At 45.1% G+C, this 16274-nt stretch overlaps 1 protein-coding gene across 1 annotated transcript in view; it reads right to left on the reverse strand.

Annotated features, from left to right (window-relative positions):
• The window catches only part of LOC113046325 (ubiquitin domain-containing protein 2-like), a 22907-nt gene extending 10097 nt beyond the window's left edge, over window positions 1–12810 (reverse strand). Inside the window, exons 1-2 of the mRNA XM_026207216.1 lie at window positions 12726–12810; window positions 12180–12248 (exon numbers count right to left, since the gene is read on the reverse strand). Coding sequence (XP_026063001.1) covers window positions 12180–12248; window positions 12726–12810 — 154 coding nt within the window. The remainder of the gene's footprint in view (window positions 1–12179; window positions 12249–12725) is intronic.
• Window positions 12811–16274: the final 3464 nt, after the last annotated feature.

Below are 16274 nucleotides of genomic sequence, written 5' to 3' on the forward strand. Positions count from 1 at the left end.
AGAGCCCCTGCAGCAGGGCAACTGGGTGACGGTGAGGCAGCGTAGTCATGGGTCAAAACACCGCTCTTCTGTTCCGATCAAAACATTAAACAGGTTCTCCCCACTCAGTGATGCACCCACTGAGAAACCTGATGAAAGTGCTCTAGTTATTGGCGATTCTATTGTACGGAACGTGAATATAGAGACACCAGCCACCATAGTCAAATGTTTACCGGGAGCCAGAGCGCCTGACATCTTGGCAAATTTAAAAGTGCTGGCTAATGCTAAACGTAAATACAGTAAGATTGTTATTCATGCCGTCGCTAATGATCACTAAAAATAACTTTAAAGAGGTGTGTGAACTTGCAAGCACGATGTCAGACACTGTAATATGCTCTGGTCCCCTCCCTGCTTACCGTGGTGACGAGATGCATAGCAGATTGTCATCACTCAATGGCTGGATGTCTAAGTGGTGCCCACAGAATAACATAGGTTATATAGACAATTGGACGAGCTTTTGGGGCAGACCTGACCTGTTTAAAAGAGATGGTCTTCATCCCTCCTGGGGTGGCGCCACTCTTCTGTCTAGAAATATGGCAAATAGTCTTAGTGTTTATACTTGACTAACTGGGGCCCAGGTCAGGAAGCAGACAGACTGGCTAAACCGACCGTCTGCTAGCTGCCTCCCGTCACAGAGGTCAGTTAATTCTCAGCACATAGAGACTCTTTCACCTAGATATCACACTATAGAGACTGTGTCTGTTCCCCGAACTAGAAAATACAAAAAACGTCCAAACCAAGTTAAGGTTAACAATTTAATTGAGGTTCAACAAATAAAAAACAAATGCAATATGGATAAACAAATGATAAAGATTGGCTTATTGAATATCAGATCCATTTCTACGAAAACACTTTTTGTAAATAATATGATAACTGATCATAATATAGATGTGCTCTGCTTGACAGAAACCTGGCTAAAACCTGATGATTACATTATTTTAAATGAGTCCACCCCCCAAGATTATTGTTATAAACACGAGCCGCGTCTAAAAGGCAAAGGGGGAGGAGTTGCTTCAATTTATAATAACGTTTTCAGGATTTCTCAGAGGGCAGGCTTCAAGTATAACTCGTTTGAAGTAATGGTGCTTCATATAACATTATCCAGAGAAACCAATGTTAATGATAAATCCCCTGTTATGTTTGTACTGGCTACTGTATACAGGCCACCAGGGCACCATACAGACTTTATTAAAGAGTTTGGTGATTTTACATCCGAGTTAGTTCTGGCTGCAGATAAAGTCTTAATAGTTGGTGATTTTAATATCCATGTCGATAATGAAAAAGATGCATTGGGATCAGCATTTATAGACATTCTGAACTCTATTGGTGTTAGACAACATGTTTCAGGACCTACTCATTGTCGAAATCATACTCTAGATTTAATACTGTCACATGGAATTGATGTTGATAGTGTTGAAATTATTCAGCCAAGTGATGATATCTCAGATCATTATTTAGTTCTGTGTAAACTTCATATAGCCAAAATTGTACATTCTACTTCTTGTTACAAGTATCGAAGAACCATCACTTCTACCACAAAAGACTGCTTTTTAAGTTATCTTCCTGATGTATCCGAATTCCTTAGCATATCCAAAACCTCAGAACAACTTGATGATGTAACAGAAACTATGGACTCTCTCTTTTCTAGCACTTTAAATACAGTTGCTCCTTTACGCTTAAGAAAGGTTAAGGAAAACAGTTTGACACCATGGTATAATGAGCATACTCGCACCCTAAAGAGAGCAGCCCGAAAAATGGAGCGCAGCTGGAGGAAAACAAAACTAGAGGTATTTCGTTTTGCTTGGCGGGAAAGTAGCATATCCTACAGAAAAGCATTAAAAACTGCTAGATCTGATTACTTTTCTTCTCTTTTAGAAGAAAACAAACATAACCCCAGGTATTTATTCAATACAGTGGCTAAATTAACGAAAAATAAAGCCTCAACAAGTGTTGACATTTCCCAACACCACAGCAGTAATGACTTTATGAACTACTTTACTTCTAAAATCGATGCTATTAGAGATAAAATTGCAACCATTCAGCCGTCAGCTACAGTTTCGCATCAGACAGTGCACTATAGACCCCCTGAGGAACAGTTCCACTCATTCTCTACTATAGGAGAGGAAGAATTGTATAAACTTGTTAAATCATCTAAACTTACAACATGTATGTTAGACCCTATACCATCTAAGCTCTTAAAAGAGGTGCTTCCAGAAGTCATAGGTCCTCTTCTGACTATTATTAATTCCTCATTGTCATTAGGATATGTCCCCAAAACCTTCAAACTGGCTGTTATTAAGCCTCTCATAAAAAAGCCACAACTTGACCCCAGAGAACTAGTTAATTATAGACCAATCTCGAATCTCCCTTTTCTGTCCAAGATACTAGAAAAGGTGGTATCCTCACAATTATATTCCTTCTTAGAGAAAAATGGTATATGTGAGGATTTCCAGTCAGGATTTAGACCGTATCATAGTACTGAAACTGCTCTCCTTAGAGTTACAAATGATCTGCTCTTATCATCTGATCGTGGGTGTATCTCTCTATTAGTTTTATTGGATCTTAGTGCTGCGTTTGACACAATTGACCACAACATTCTTTTGCATAGACTTGAACACTTTGTTGGCATCAGTGGAAGTGCATTAGCATGGTTTAAATCGTACTTATATGACCACCATCAGTTCGTAGCAGTGAATGAAGATGTATCATATCGATCACAAGTGCAGTATGGAGTACCTCAAGGCTCAGTTCTAGGGCCGCTACTCTTCACGCTTTATATGTTACCCTTGGGAGATATCATCAGGAAACATGGTGTTAGCTTTCACTGTTATGCTGATGATACGCAGCTCTATATTTCCTCGCAGCCCGGTGAAACACACCAATTTGAAAAACTAATGGAATGCATAGTCGATATAAAAAATTGGATGACGAGTAATTTCTTACTGTTAAATTCAGAAAAAACAGAGGTGTTAATCATAGGGCCTAAAAACTCTACTTGTAATAACCTAGAACACTGTCTAAGACTTGATGGTTGCTCTGTCAATTCTTCGTCATCAGTTAGGAACCTAGGTGTGCTACTTGATCGCAATCTTTCCTTAGAAAGCCACGTTTCTAGCATTTGTAAAACTGCATTTTTCCATCTCAAAAATATATCTAAATTACGGCCTATGCTCTCAATGTCAAATGCAGAAATGTTAATCCATGCATTTATGACTTCAAGGTTAGACTATTGTAATGCTTTATTGGGTGGTTGTTCTGCACGCTTGGTAAACAAACTACAGCTAGTCCAAAATGCAGCAGCAAGAGTTCTTACTAGAACCAGGAAGTATGACCATATTAGCCCGGTCCTGTCCACACTGCACTGGCTCCCTATCAAACATCGTATAGATTTTAAAATATTGCTTATTACTTATAAAGCCCTGAATGGTTTAGCACCTCAGTATTTGAATGAGCTCCTTTTACATTATACTCCTCTACGTCCGCTACGTTCTCAAAACTCAGGCAATTTGATAATACCTAGAATATCAAAATCAACTGCAGGCGGCAGATCCTTTTCCTATTTGGCACCTAAACTCTGGAATAACCTACCTAACATTGTTCGGGAGGCAGACACACTCTTGCAGTTTAAATCTAGATTAAAGACCCATCTCTTTAACCTGGCATACACATAACATACTAATATGCTTTTAATATCCAAATCCGTTAAAGGATTTTTAGGCTGCATTAATTAGGTAAACTGGAACCGGAACACTTCACATAACACCGTACTTTCTACATCATTAGAAGAATGGCATCTACGCTAATATTTTTCTGTTTCTCTCTTGTTCTGAGGTCACCGTGGCCACCAGATCCAGTCTGTGTCCAGATCAGAGGGTCACTGCAGTCACCCGGATCCAGTACGTATCCAGACCAGATGGTGGATCAGCACCTAGAAAGGACCTCTACTGCCCTGAAAGACAGCGGAGACCAGGACAACTAGAGCCCCAGATACAGATCCCCTGTAAAGACCTTGTCTCAGAGGAGCACCAGGACAAGACCACAGGAAACAGATGATTCTTCTGCACAATCTGACTTTGCTGCAGCCTGGAATTGAACTACTGGTTTCGTCTGGTCAGAGGAGAACTGGCCCCCCAACTGAGCCTGGTTTTTTTTTCTCCATTCTGTCACCGATGGAGTTTCGGTTCCTTGCCGCTGTCGCCTCTGGCTTGCTTAGTTGGGGTCACTTCATCTACAGCGATATCATTGACTTGATTGCAAATTAAAACAGACACTATTTCAACTGAACAGAGATGACATAACTGAATTCAATGATGAACTGCCTTTAACTATCATAACTATCATTTTGCATTATTGAGACACTGTTTTCCAAATGAATGTTGTTCAGTGCTTTGGCGCAATGTATTTTGTTTAAAGCACTATATAAATAAAGGTGATTGATTGATTGATTTAATGTTGCTGACACTCCCTTGGAGTTAAAACAAACCAATATCCCGGAGTAATTAATTTACTCAAACAGTACACTGACTGAAATGCTGTGAAGAGAGAACTGAAGATGAACACTGAGCCAGGTAATGAACAAAGATTGAAACGACTGAAAAAACAATTGACCACAAATGGGCACAAATGCATTTGCTATTTAAACCACGTGGTGCAGGATGGAAAAAGAAGACCTGCGTCAGGCTGAAACTAGCAAAGCACCACATTGTGCTGGGAGTATTATAGGGGCCAGTGACTTTTCTTGTAAAACAGATTTTTTTTTTTTTTTTGTAAACTCTAAAAATAATTAAATCCAAAACTATTGTTAAGTATAAACATGTGAATATTAGCAGATAGACTGTCATTCAATGGGATTCATTAAATGATGAGCCGTTTCCTCTAAAAAGCATTTTTTTCACCGTAGTGAAGCCACTGACATGCATATATATATATATATATATTGTGACATGCGTCCCGAGCGCTCGTCAGCGTCGCCCTGGCAACACACGGGAATCACCGGCACGAGCTCATCACGGGCTGAGCGGCCGCACCTGCAGCTCATCAAGCGGAGCCTTCTTAAGCAGAGGAGGAAGACAGAGTGGGGAGGAATGTCTCCCAACAAGGACGCTAACCCTTTCCTCCTCTGTTACAGAGAGCAGCGTGTGACCGTCAGCCCCACTAAGGAGAGCACAGCACGGGATCCACCACTCAGGACACAGCGAGCACGAAGGACTTGAAGCGCCACAGGAGAGCACCGCCTTCACCAAGAGCACTATTTTACTTAATAAATCCACCCTTCGGGGACTTTCTCTGTCCATCGGTTGTCGTGTAGTTCCTCACCCCGCCACACTGGTGGAGAATGCGGGCAAGAGTGTGAGCTGGACACCGACAACCGACCCCTGAGGAGACCGTTAAGGCCACCCGTTTTTTTTTTTTCCTTTTTCCCCTGTCATTTGTATCTGCTCTGTTTTCACAGGTGGCCGCTCCTCCCCCGGCATGGAAGAACTGCTCAAACACCTCACCGAGGTGAGCATCCGCCAGCAACAAATAGTGGAGCACATGGCCTCACGTCAAGGAGACGCCGAACGTGAGCTCGCCGCCCTCCGCGCCGCCGCCCACCGCACGCCGCTGCCTGACCCCCGTGTCCAAGCCGTCCAGCTGATGCCACGAATGACGTCGCATGACGACGTGGAGATGTACCCCGCCTTTTCCCCGAAGGGTGGTCCAGGAGCGACGCTCGCCGGAGGGCACCCAGCGACCCGTGAGCAGGCCTGCGGTTCCCGGCCCCCAGGACGAGCCAATGCCCACCGAGCCGCCGCGTTCCCCAGGACGGACATGGCTAGCAGGCTGTTCAGTCCACGGTCCAGCGCCGAAAGCACCACGGGCCAAGGTGCGCATCAACGGCCGGCCATTCGTCGCCGTCCTCGACTCGGGCAGCGGGGTAAGCCTGATACAACCGACTGTCCTTCCACCCCGAACAGGCTCCAGAGCCCGGCTGGCGATAACGTGCGTGCACGGGGACACCAGGCATGTGCCGGCCCGGCGAGTGACCATCACCGCTAGCCCGGCTGGGAACCGCCGACGCCGGAGTCCAGCAAGGCGCCCTCGACGAGGCCCCGCGCTGCTGACGTCGGACAGCCCTCGAGGAGGTGAGTCCCCCTCCCAAAACTCTAACCTGTTCTTCGATGTCTTCCAGCAGATAGCGGGAGGGGGGACGCTCGCCAAAGAGCAGCGTGGGGACGAGCGCCTCAAGCATTGCTGGACTCAAGTGCGGGTGGCGGAAGGAGAGGATCTACAACCAGCTCCCCACCCCACACCCCACTTCATCATCCAAAACGGCCTGCTCTATTATGTCGGCCAGCGGAGGGGGGAGGAAAAGACGCTGTTGGTGGTGCCGCGGAGCAAAGTCCCGGCGGTCTTGGAACTCGCCCACGCCCACCCGATGGCTGGCCACCTCGGCGCCCAAAACACTGTGCAACGGATCCGGGACCGCTTCCACTGGCCAGGACTGGAGGCGGATGTCAAGCGGTACTGCCAAGCGTGCCCGACGTGCCAACGGACCTCGCCACATACTCCTCCCCCCAGCCCGCTGATCCCGCTGCCGATCATTGAGGTGCCCTTCGAGCGCATCGGGATGGACCTGGTGGGGCCGCTGCCGAAGTCCGCCCGGGGGCATGAACATATCCTGGTTATCGTGGATTATGCCACCCGCTACCCAGAGGCCATTCCCCTCCGCAAGGCCACCGCCAAAAACATCGCCCAGGAGCTCTTTCTACTGAGTAGTCGGGTTGGCCTACCAGCGGAGATCCTGACCGACCAGGGCACCCCTTTCATATCCCGGATCATGGCTGACCTCTGCAAACTCCTCAAAGTCCGACAGATCCGGACCAGCGTATACCATCCGCAAACCGATGGGCTCGTGGAACGCTTTAACCAGACCCTCAAACAGATGCTGCGGCGTGTCGTGGCCGAGGACCGACGCGACTGGGACCAGATGATACCGTATGTACTGTTCGGGGTCCGGGAGGTACCCCAGGCGTCCACCGGCTTCACGCCCTTCGAGCTCCTCTTCGGCCGCCAGCCCCGAGGGCTCCTAGATGTCGCCCGGGAAGCCTGGGAACAACAGCCTGTGGTATGTCGGACCACCGTCGAGCACGTCAAGGCCATGAGAGAGCGGATCGACAGGGTCATGCCATTGGTCCGGGAGCATCTGACCAAGGCCCAGCAAGACCAGCAGCGCCTCTTCAATCGGGCTGCCCAACCCCGGGAGTTCCAGCCGGGAGATCACGTCATGGTACTGGTCCCCACCTCAGCCTGTAAGTTCCTGGCCCGCTGGCAGGGCCCATATACGGTCACCGAACGGGTGGGACCCGTCACCTACAAAGTGCGCCAACCCGGTCGCCGAAGGGAAGAACAGCTCTATCATATAAACCTGTTGAAGCGCTGGGTGGGGACCGGACCCCAGCTCTCGGCCCTCGCCGCCACCTCTCCCGTGGTTGTGGACATGGATCCCCATCTCTCCGCAGCCCAGAAGACGGAACTGCAGCACCTGGTCGGTCAGTTCTCGGATGTGTTCTCCCCTCGGCCAGGGCGGACGACCGTCATCCAGCACGAAGTCCGAACACCACCAGGAGTCATCGTCCGGCAGCGGCCCTATCGTGTCCCGGAGGCTCGGCGACACGCAATCGAGACAGAGGTGCAGGAGATGTTGAAGTTGGGGGTAATTGAGCCCTCGTGGAGTCCATGGTCCAGCCCCATCGTCATGGTCCCGAAGCCCGACGGCACCCTAAGGTTTTGCAACGACTTCCGCCGCCTAAATGAGGTCTCTGAATTCGATGGCTACCCCATGCCCCGTGTCGATGAGCTCCTGGATCGACTAGGAAGGGCCCGGTTCATCTCGACTCTCGACCTCACCAAAGGGTATTGGCAAGTCCCCCTGTCTAAGGATGCCAAGCCTAAGACAGCCTTCTCGACCCCCAGTGGCCACTGGCAGTACCGGGTCCTTCCCTTCGGCCTGCACGGGGCCCCCGCCACATTCCAGAGGCTCATGGATGTCCTGCTGAGGCCCCATATGGCCTACGCCGCGGCCTACATCGACGACGTGGTCATCCATTCAGAGACCTGGGGGGAACATTTAGAGCGGCTCCGGAGGGTGCTGCTGGACCTCCGCCGGGCGGGGCTCACCGCCAACCCCCGGAAATGTCACCTGGCTCTCTCCGAAGCCAAGTACCTGGGCTTCTGCGTGGGACGTGGCCTCATCCGCCCCCAGGAAAAGAAGGTGACAGCTATCCTCTCGGCACCGCGGCCCTCTACAAAGACCCAGGTACGAGCCTTTTTGGGGTTGGCAGGATACTACCGATGTTTTATCCCTAACTTCTCCTCCTTAGCCTCTCCCCTGACAGATCTGACCAGGAAGGGGCAACCGGAGAAGATAGCCTGGAGTCTAGAAGCGGAAGAGGCGTTCCAGCAGGTGAAGTCAGCCCTCACCACGGAGCCAGTCCTGCGAGCCCCCGACTTCAACTGCCCCTTCCTGGTGCAAACCGACGCCTCGGACACCGGGTTGGGAGCCGTTCTCTCCCAGGTCCAGGACGGCGAGGAACACCCGGTGATCTTTATTAGCCGGAAGCTGACCCCGACCGAACAACGGTATGCCGCCGTGGAGAAGGAAGCACTGGCCGTCAAGTGGGCAGTCCTGGAGCTCCGCTATTACCTCCTCGGACGCCGGTTCACCCTGCTGACAGATCATGCGCCACTGCAGTGGATGGCCCGAGCAAAGGACACCAACCCCAGGGTAACCCGCTGGTTCCTTGCGCTCCAGGACTTCCACTTCACCATACAACATCGGGCGGGGACGGCCAACGCCAACGCGGACGGTCTCTCCCGGATAGGGGCAGCTTTCGCAGGTCTGTCAGGCTCCACTCCCCACCCTCCCCATATCTCCCCATTGTACCGCAGGCGCAGGTCGACGCTTAGGGGGGGGAGTGTGACATGCGTCCCGAGCGCTCGTCAGCGTCGCCCTGGCAACACACGGGAATCACCGGCACGAGCTCATCACGGGCTGAGCAGCCGCACCTGCAGCTCATCAAGCGGAGCCTTCTTAAGCAGAGGAGGAAGACAGAGTGGGGAGGAATGTCTCCCAACAAGGACGCTAACCCTTTCCTCCTCTGTTACAGAGAGCAGCGTGTGACCGTCAGCCCCACTAAGGAGAGCACAGCACCGGATCCACCACTCAGGACACAGCGAGCACGAGGGACTTGAAGCGCCACAGGAGAGCACCGCCTTCACCAAGAGCACTATTTTACTTAATAAATCCACCCTTCGGGGACTTTCTCTGTCCATCGGTTGTCGTGTAGTTCCTCACCCCGCCACAATATATATATATATATATATATATATATATATATATATATATATATACACACATAAATACAATGCTTCTGGTCTCCTTTCCCATGTATTGCCAGACCGAAAGCATTAGCTTTAGATGTTAAGCCTTTTCAGCTAATGGTTGCAGGCTTGCCATCTAGTGGTTTTGGCAGCAGATATGCAAGTTACTTAATCAAAACACACTTTCAGATGTGCCAGACAGTCATTTATTACTTTGCTCATTCAGTGCTCTTGTTCTTCCAACACTACTTTGAACTAAGGAAATAGTTCTAACTCAGACCGAAGACAGGTGGTGATATGCGTATGCGTGAACTGAGCACTTTTAATGAAGAAGTGAAATTAATTTTTTTTCATGGTTTCTAATTATGTAAAAAAGTGAGCTGATGAAGACTAGTTTATTCACTTTAAATGGTTCAGATATCACAACAAAACAACCAAATTTCATCTCATTATTGGCTGCTTTTATAGTAACATTTTATATACATTACAAAATTGCATGATTCATAAAACTTCAATATATCATCTGGAGTCATGGCTATTCATTTCGTGTTCCTTGAAATGTTTTATATTTTTATACTCGTATTTTATTCTGCTGACTTGTATTTTATGAATAACTAAGGACAATGATTTTAGGTTAAAATCTTCTTTACTGTTTTAAATTTGGACGGTCTGAAGGTGGGTAAATTTACAACATATTTACATTTTTGGGAGAATTATCCATTTAAGGAAAACAATCTGATGCCATAATATAACAAGCTCATTAATGCAGTGAAGAGAATAGCCCAAAAAATGGAGTCCAGCTGGAATAAAAGAAAACCAGAGGTATATCTAATTGCATGGAATGACAGTGTTTCTTCCTACACAAATGCCTTAAAAATGTCTCAGGTTGCTTATGTAACCACGGTTCCCTGAGTAGGGACACAAGACACTGCATCCTCTAGGGGTCGCTGTGGGGAAAGCCTCGTTGTGACCCGTGTCTGAAGCATACACTGAAAAACACCAACAACACGTTGGCCGGTGACAGCCCATGACGTCACTACTGGTGCGACTATAGTATAAAAAGGCACCGGGAGAACACCTCATCCACTTTTTCATCTGAAGCTTGCGTCCAATGCATGGCAGGATGCTAGTGGACACAGTGTCTTGTTCCCTACTCAGGGAACCATCGTTACATAAGTAACCTGAGACAACTTTAAACTGCATCCTCTATGGGTCGCTATGGGGAACATTATACCCATGCCACAATCCTGAGTGGAGTGCAGGCCAGAACTATGGCGAGCACTAAGTACCAACTTTACCATTTCCATGGAAGTTGCCCCTGGGACATTAGATGGCTGTCCGTGACATTATCCCTTACTGTCATAGGCCTAGGCTATATAACCAAACTTACCTGTTTGGGCCAGATTCCTGGGCCCGGGGTAGAGCTTAAGGCTTGGAATCAAGAAGAGATTCCTTTAAAGGTATACGACCAAGAGCCTAGCATCATACTAAGTCTTGGCCTGTCACACAGGGGCTACCACTTGCTATTGCATAAGCTTGCTGAAGGAACTGTCTCAACATAACCCTAGTAGCAACACCCTGTTTAAACAGGTATCCTAAGGATACATGGATGGAGTGGCGCCAAAGATGAATGGGGCTTTACCAGCTCAAGAAAGGGCACGAAGCCGTATAGGATTTTAGAAAAGAATGCAGAGTTCTAGCGAACTTACATCGGTGTGGATTTTAGAAAGTGCATAAAGACTTGCCATAACATGGATTTCAGGATACCGTTCAAAGGGGCTCTCATGGCACTCTGAAACCAATTTGTTTGAGAGACATCAACTTGATCTATGGTATAGAGATCGCTAAAACATGTGACCAACTGGGCGGGAACGTCATCAGAACGCAAAGAATTATGGGTATGTTTGGCCAGTTACCATGGTCTGGCATAGGAGGCTTATGTTCTGTCATGAAAATAATGAAAAATTAACGTGAAAAACAAAATATAATCCTACAAAATGCAGCGGGCTAAAGAAAACATTGTCAGACCTTACTGCCTAAAACTAAATCCTAATGCAAAGATGAGATATGACGAGAAAATAAAGAGAATCAAAAGACTCGACCTTGCGAGCAGAGCGAATGGTCAAGGTAACACCCTCCAGCCCAAAACAAGGGCATGTGAAAAGGTTGTGTTGTGGTGCTTTTGCAGACAGCCTGAAGAGCTTGATGACATGTTTGCTTGCGATAATCAGAACTGTCCAGTACAGTGGTTCCATTTAGACTGCGTGGGACTAAGCAGCGCACCAGCCAGAGAAGAGTCATGAGTCTGTGACTTATCACCCACAACCTACCTCATACATTTTCAGTTTCTCATCATTTCTATGGACTCTTTATAAATGTAAATGTATTCATCTAAATGTATTTAAATTTTAATGTATTCATCTAAATGTATTTACAAACAGAAATCACGTTGGTTGTTAATACTATTTAAGTTATGTAATTGTGTTTGCAACCAAAGAACACTGATTTTGCACAATTCTTCCTTAATACTGATAAAGGAGGCAGAATTTCATTCAATCTTTGTGTATTTTATTTACAGACATGGCTAAAAAACATAACATGTGAGAAGAGACATTACAAAATCTTTTGGAAAACAAAAAAACATTTACATATTAGATGTGAGCATAGTGTATAATTCTAACTTGACACCTTCACAACAATACTTGGATACATATTGGTCAAAGCACAGCACACAACCACAATTGTATCCAGCAAAGTCTTCAGCTCAGTCTCATGACCGGTGTGGACAGTGCCCGGTGATGGAGATGGATTCACAGGACCTTCCATCTCAGGTGCAGGTGTAGTGTCTGACAGTAACAATATAAAGAAATCATGTCATATCACAACCTCTATTCCTAAGGAATCCAGATTAGCTATACACAGGGGGCAACATACACTACCATTAAAAAGTTTGGGGTCAGTAAGATTTTTAAATGTTTTTAAAAGAAGCATCTTCTGCTCACCAAGGCTGCATTTATTTGATAAAAAATAATAATAATAACAGTAATATTGTGAAATATTATGACAATTTAAAATGACTTTTTTACTATTTTACTATATTTTAAACTATTTTATTCCTGTAATCAAAGCAGGATCACACTCCAACATTTCATAGGCAGGTTTGCCTGCAAACACAGTCACCAAATAAATTGCAATGTAGCCTAGATGTACAACATTTAAAACTGATTAAGGTTATGCTTTAGTACATTGGTAACTTAAGCTCATTTTCTAGCCATGTCATGCTAGTTAACAGTTAACATTTACAGAGAGTAATTGTAACTTACCTTGGTGAAAATGCTTTGAACACACAATCATGTATGGTGGAGTGTTATCGAAGGTAATCTTGGCCTCCTTACCGCTGCTATCCATGCCATTCGTCGCCTTTTTGTCACCTCTGAAACATGGCTTGTACTATTATTTTTCCACGCTGGAAAACGATAAAAGTACGTTCTGTTCTTAAGCTTTATGCCACTTCTATCGTGAGAACGACTATTGCAGTTTATAACGCAGCAGATAGATGGCATCTTTAACACTACGTTCTTCCCTCCATGCAAAGAAGTCTGCCGCCTAATGTTTGTGCCGCGGATTCCCGAAATGCTTTGCGTTCACCACTGGGAATACGTCATGATGACAACACATTAGCGATCTCTATAATGCTGGAGTGGCTAGCAGTAAATATCTAGCTGAGGGGAGGGGCAAACACTCAGCTCCCAAATGAGAGGGGAGCTTGACCTACCACATTTTCCAATACTGGAACAGCTAGCAGTAATTTACTTAGCTGAGGGAACAACACACCCAGTTATCAGCGAGAGAGGGGGCTCAACCTACAGCATGTTCCAATGCAAACCTCTGATCAGCACCAAAAAAGAAAGGCAAGATTCTTCACAAATGTGAGCCAGTAGAGTTTTGGAACTTAGTTGATGGAACGATGAGACAAAGATTTACCTTTATCTAAGTGATTGGAAAGCAAAGTGTGGAGAAAAAAAGGGAACTGCAAATTATTCTAAGCATACAACCTCATCTGTAAAGCTTGGTGGAGGTGGTGTCATGAGCATGCATGGCTGTCTCTAGAACAGGACCTCTTTTAATTTTGACTTAATTTATGATGACAGTAGCAGAATGAATTTGGAAGGGTACAAAATCATCTTGTAGGGCTGGACGATTAATCGAAAAATAATCAAAACCGAAATTCATAACCTCTAACCGACGTAATTTTGCCATGTTTTTTAATCCTGTTAACAATTCCCCCTTAAAAGCATACTACCGCATATGTCATACTACATGACTCTGCCCCGTCCAGTCAGTGGCATAAAAGCAAAGCGGTGTGATCGTTGAGCCTTGCGTCTTCACTAAACTTTGTCAGTTGTATTTGTTTTATGGTTTGGACATTCAAGCGATTAGATGATCGGATGTGTATTCTTATATCGAGCTACCATGTTTGCGCAGCTGCATTGTGGAATGAACACTCATATACACAGCAGCTATGAAGATCGCGCGCACAAGGAAACACAGAAACTAGTGAAACATAGTGAAGTTTGGGTCAGATTGGGAATTGTATGCATGAGTTACAACAACTTCCTGTTTCATAGTATTAATAGCATCCTTTAGCACATAGTAAGTGTTGTTAGAATGTTTGAAAATATTTCTAGCATGATTAGCACACAATGGCAAATTTTATTGTGTTGCAAATAGTGCATACAATTGTTAAACATGGCACTTCCTTTTGCCAGCAGGTGGCGCTATGACTATAACCAAAACTGGACATGTTGATGTATTCAGGACAGGATCCTTGTCAAAAGTGTGAAATTTGGGGCAGATCGGACGTTGCTAGCCTGATTTACAGCAACTTCATTATTCACTACATTAGTAGCATGCTTTAGCACTTAGCTAAATGTTGCTAGCATGTTTTATTATGTTTCTAGCATGTTGCCAGCCTATTTAACACTTTTTGACACATTTTAATTTGTTCCTAGGAGTCCATAACAGTGTTAACCTTGTCACTTCCTGTTACCAGCAGGTGGCGCTATGACTATAACTGACTTTGGTCATGGGTGTTTGTTCAGAACAGAACACCTATCACACCTGTGAAGTTTGGGGAAGATCGGACATTGCTTGGCTGAGTTACAGCAACTTCCTGTTTCACGGCGAAACATCAAATTTGTCAGGCCGCCAGGGACACAGCCCTTGATGAAAACCCTTTGCAATTTAACGTCACAAAGGTCTTATGATGACCCTCACCAAATTTTAAGATAATCCGATTAAAACTGTAGGAGGAGTTCGTCAAAGTACTAGGCATGAAAATGTCATAAATGGCACAAAAATCATACAGGAAATTCAAAATAACTTACTTCCTGTTGGGTTTTGGATTTTGTACCAAGATACTTTTTTGTAGGTAATGGTGAGTTACATGTGTGTACCGATTTTCATGAATGTACATGAAACACAGCTCGAGGCGCACTCCGTTGAAATTTAACAGGTGGCGCTATCGAGCCATTTTGCCACACCCACTTCTGAAACCTATATCAGATGTAAATTTTCTCCAGTCCTGATGTGTGTGCAAAGTTTCGTGAGTTTTGGAGAATCTTTAGGCCCTCAAAAATGTGATTCATTATGGAGAAGAAAAAGAAGAAGAATAGATATTGATATCCCCCCAGCAGATTTATATCGGCTGTGTTTTAACATTATTCTGATGAAGTTTGAAGCAAATCGAGTAAAAATAAGATGCTAAATTCAAAGCATTTTGAAAATGACACACTTCCTGCTGCCAGTTGGTGGCGCTATAACTTTGACTCCTAATAGTCACATATATGCGATCAACATCATACAACGAATAATCTGATGAAGTTTGATTAAAATCAGGAAATGTATCTGGATGGTATTAGACACTTCCTGTTTCTCATTTCTCGCCATAATTTCATCGCCTGCCACGAGCAAACCATTCGACATATCAAAAATCCCCTGGCAATTTTTCATCCCCAATGTCTTGAGATCATGTTGACAGAGTTTGGTGGCAATCGGGTAAAAATCCTATGACAAGTATATCAAATTCCAGAGCATGCACTTTTTACATAACTCTAAATAGCTGACTTCCTTTTGGGCGGAGCCTATGACATGCAATACGAAAGTTGTTCGGCACAATGAGATCTATAAGTGTCCGGAGTTTCACTATAGAGACTGTGTCTGTTCCCCGAACTAGAAAATACAAAAAACGTCCAAACCAAGTTAAGGTTAACAATTTAATTGAGGTTCAACAAATAAAAAACAAATGCAATATGGATAAACAAATGATAAAGCTTGGCTTATTGAATATCAGATCTATTTCTACGAAAACACTTTTTGTAAATAATATGTTAACTGATCATAATATAGATGTGCTCTGTTTGACACGAACCTGGCTAAAACCTGATGATTACATTATTTTAAATGAGTCCACCCCCCAAGATCACTGTTATAAACACGAGCCACGTCTAAAAGGCAAAGGGGGAGGAGTTGCTTCAATTTATAACAACGTTTTCAGGATACCTCAGAGGGCAGGCTTCAAGTATAACTCGTTTGAAGTAATGGTGCTACATATAACATTATCCAGAGAAACAAATGTTAATGATAAATCCCGTTATGTTTGTACTGGCTACTGTATACAGGCCACCATACAGACTTTATTAAAGAGTTTGGTGATTTTACATCCGAGTTAGTTCTGGTTGCAGATAAAGTTTTAATAGTTGGTGATTTTAATATCAATGTCGATAATGAAAAAGATTCATTGGGATCAGCATTTATAGACATTCTGAACTCTATTGGTGTTAGACAATATGTTTCAGGACCTACTCATTGTC

Source organism: Carassius auratus, chromosome 27 (genome assembly GCF_003368295.1).
Source record: "Carassius auratus strain Wakin chromosome 27, ASM336829v1, whole genome shotgun sequence".
Classification (NCBI taxonomy): domain Eukaryota; kingdom Metazoa; phylum Chordata; class Actinopteri; order Cypriniformes; family Cyprinidae; genus Carassius; species Carassius auratus.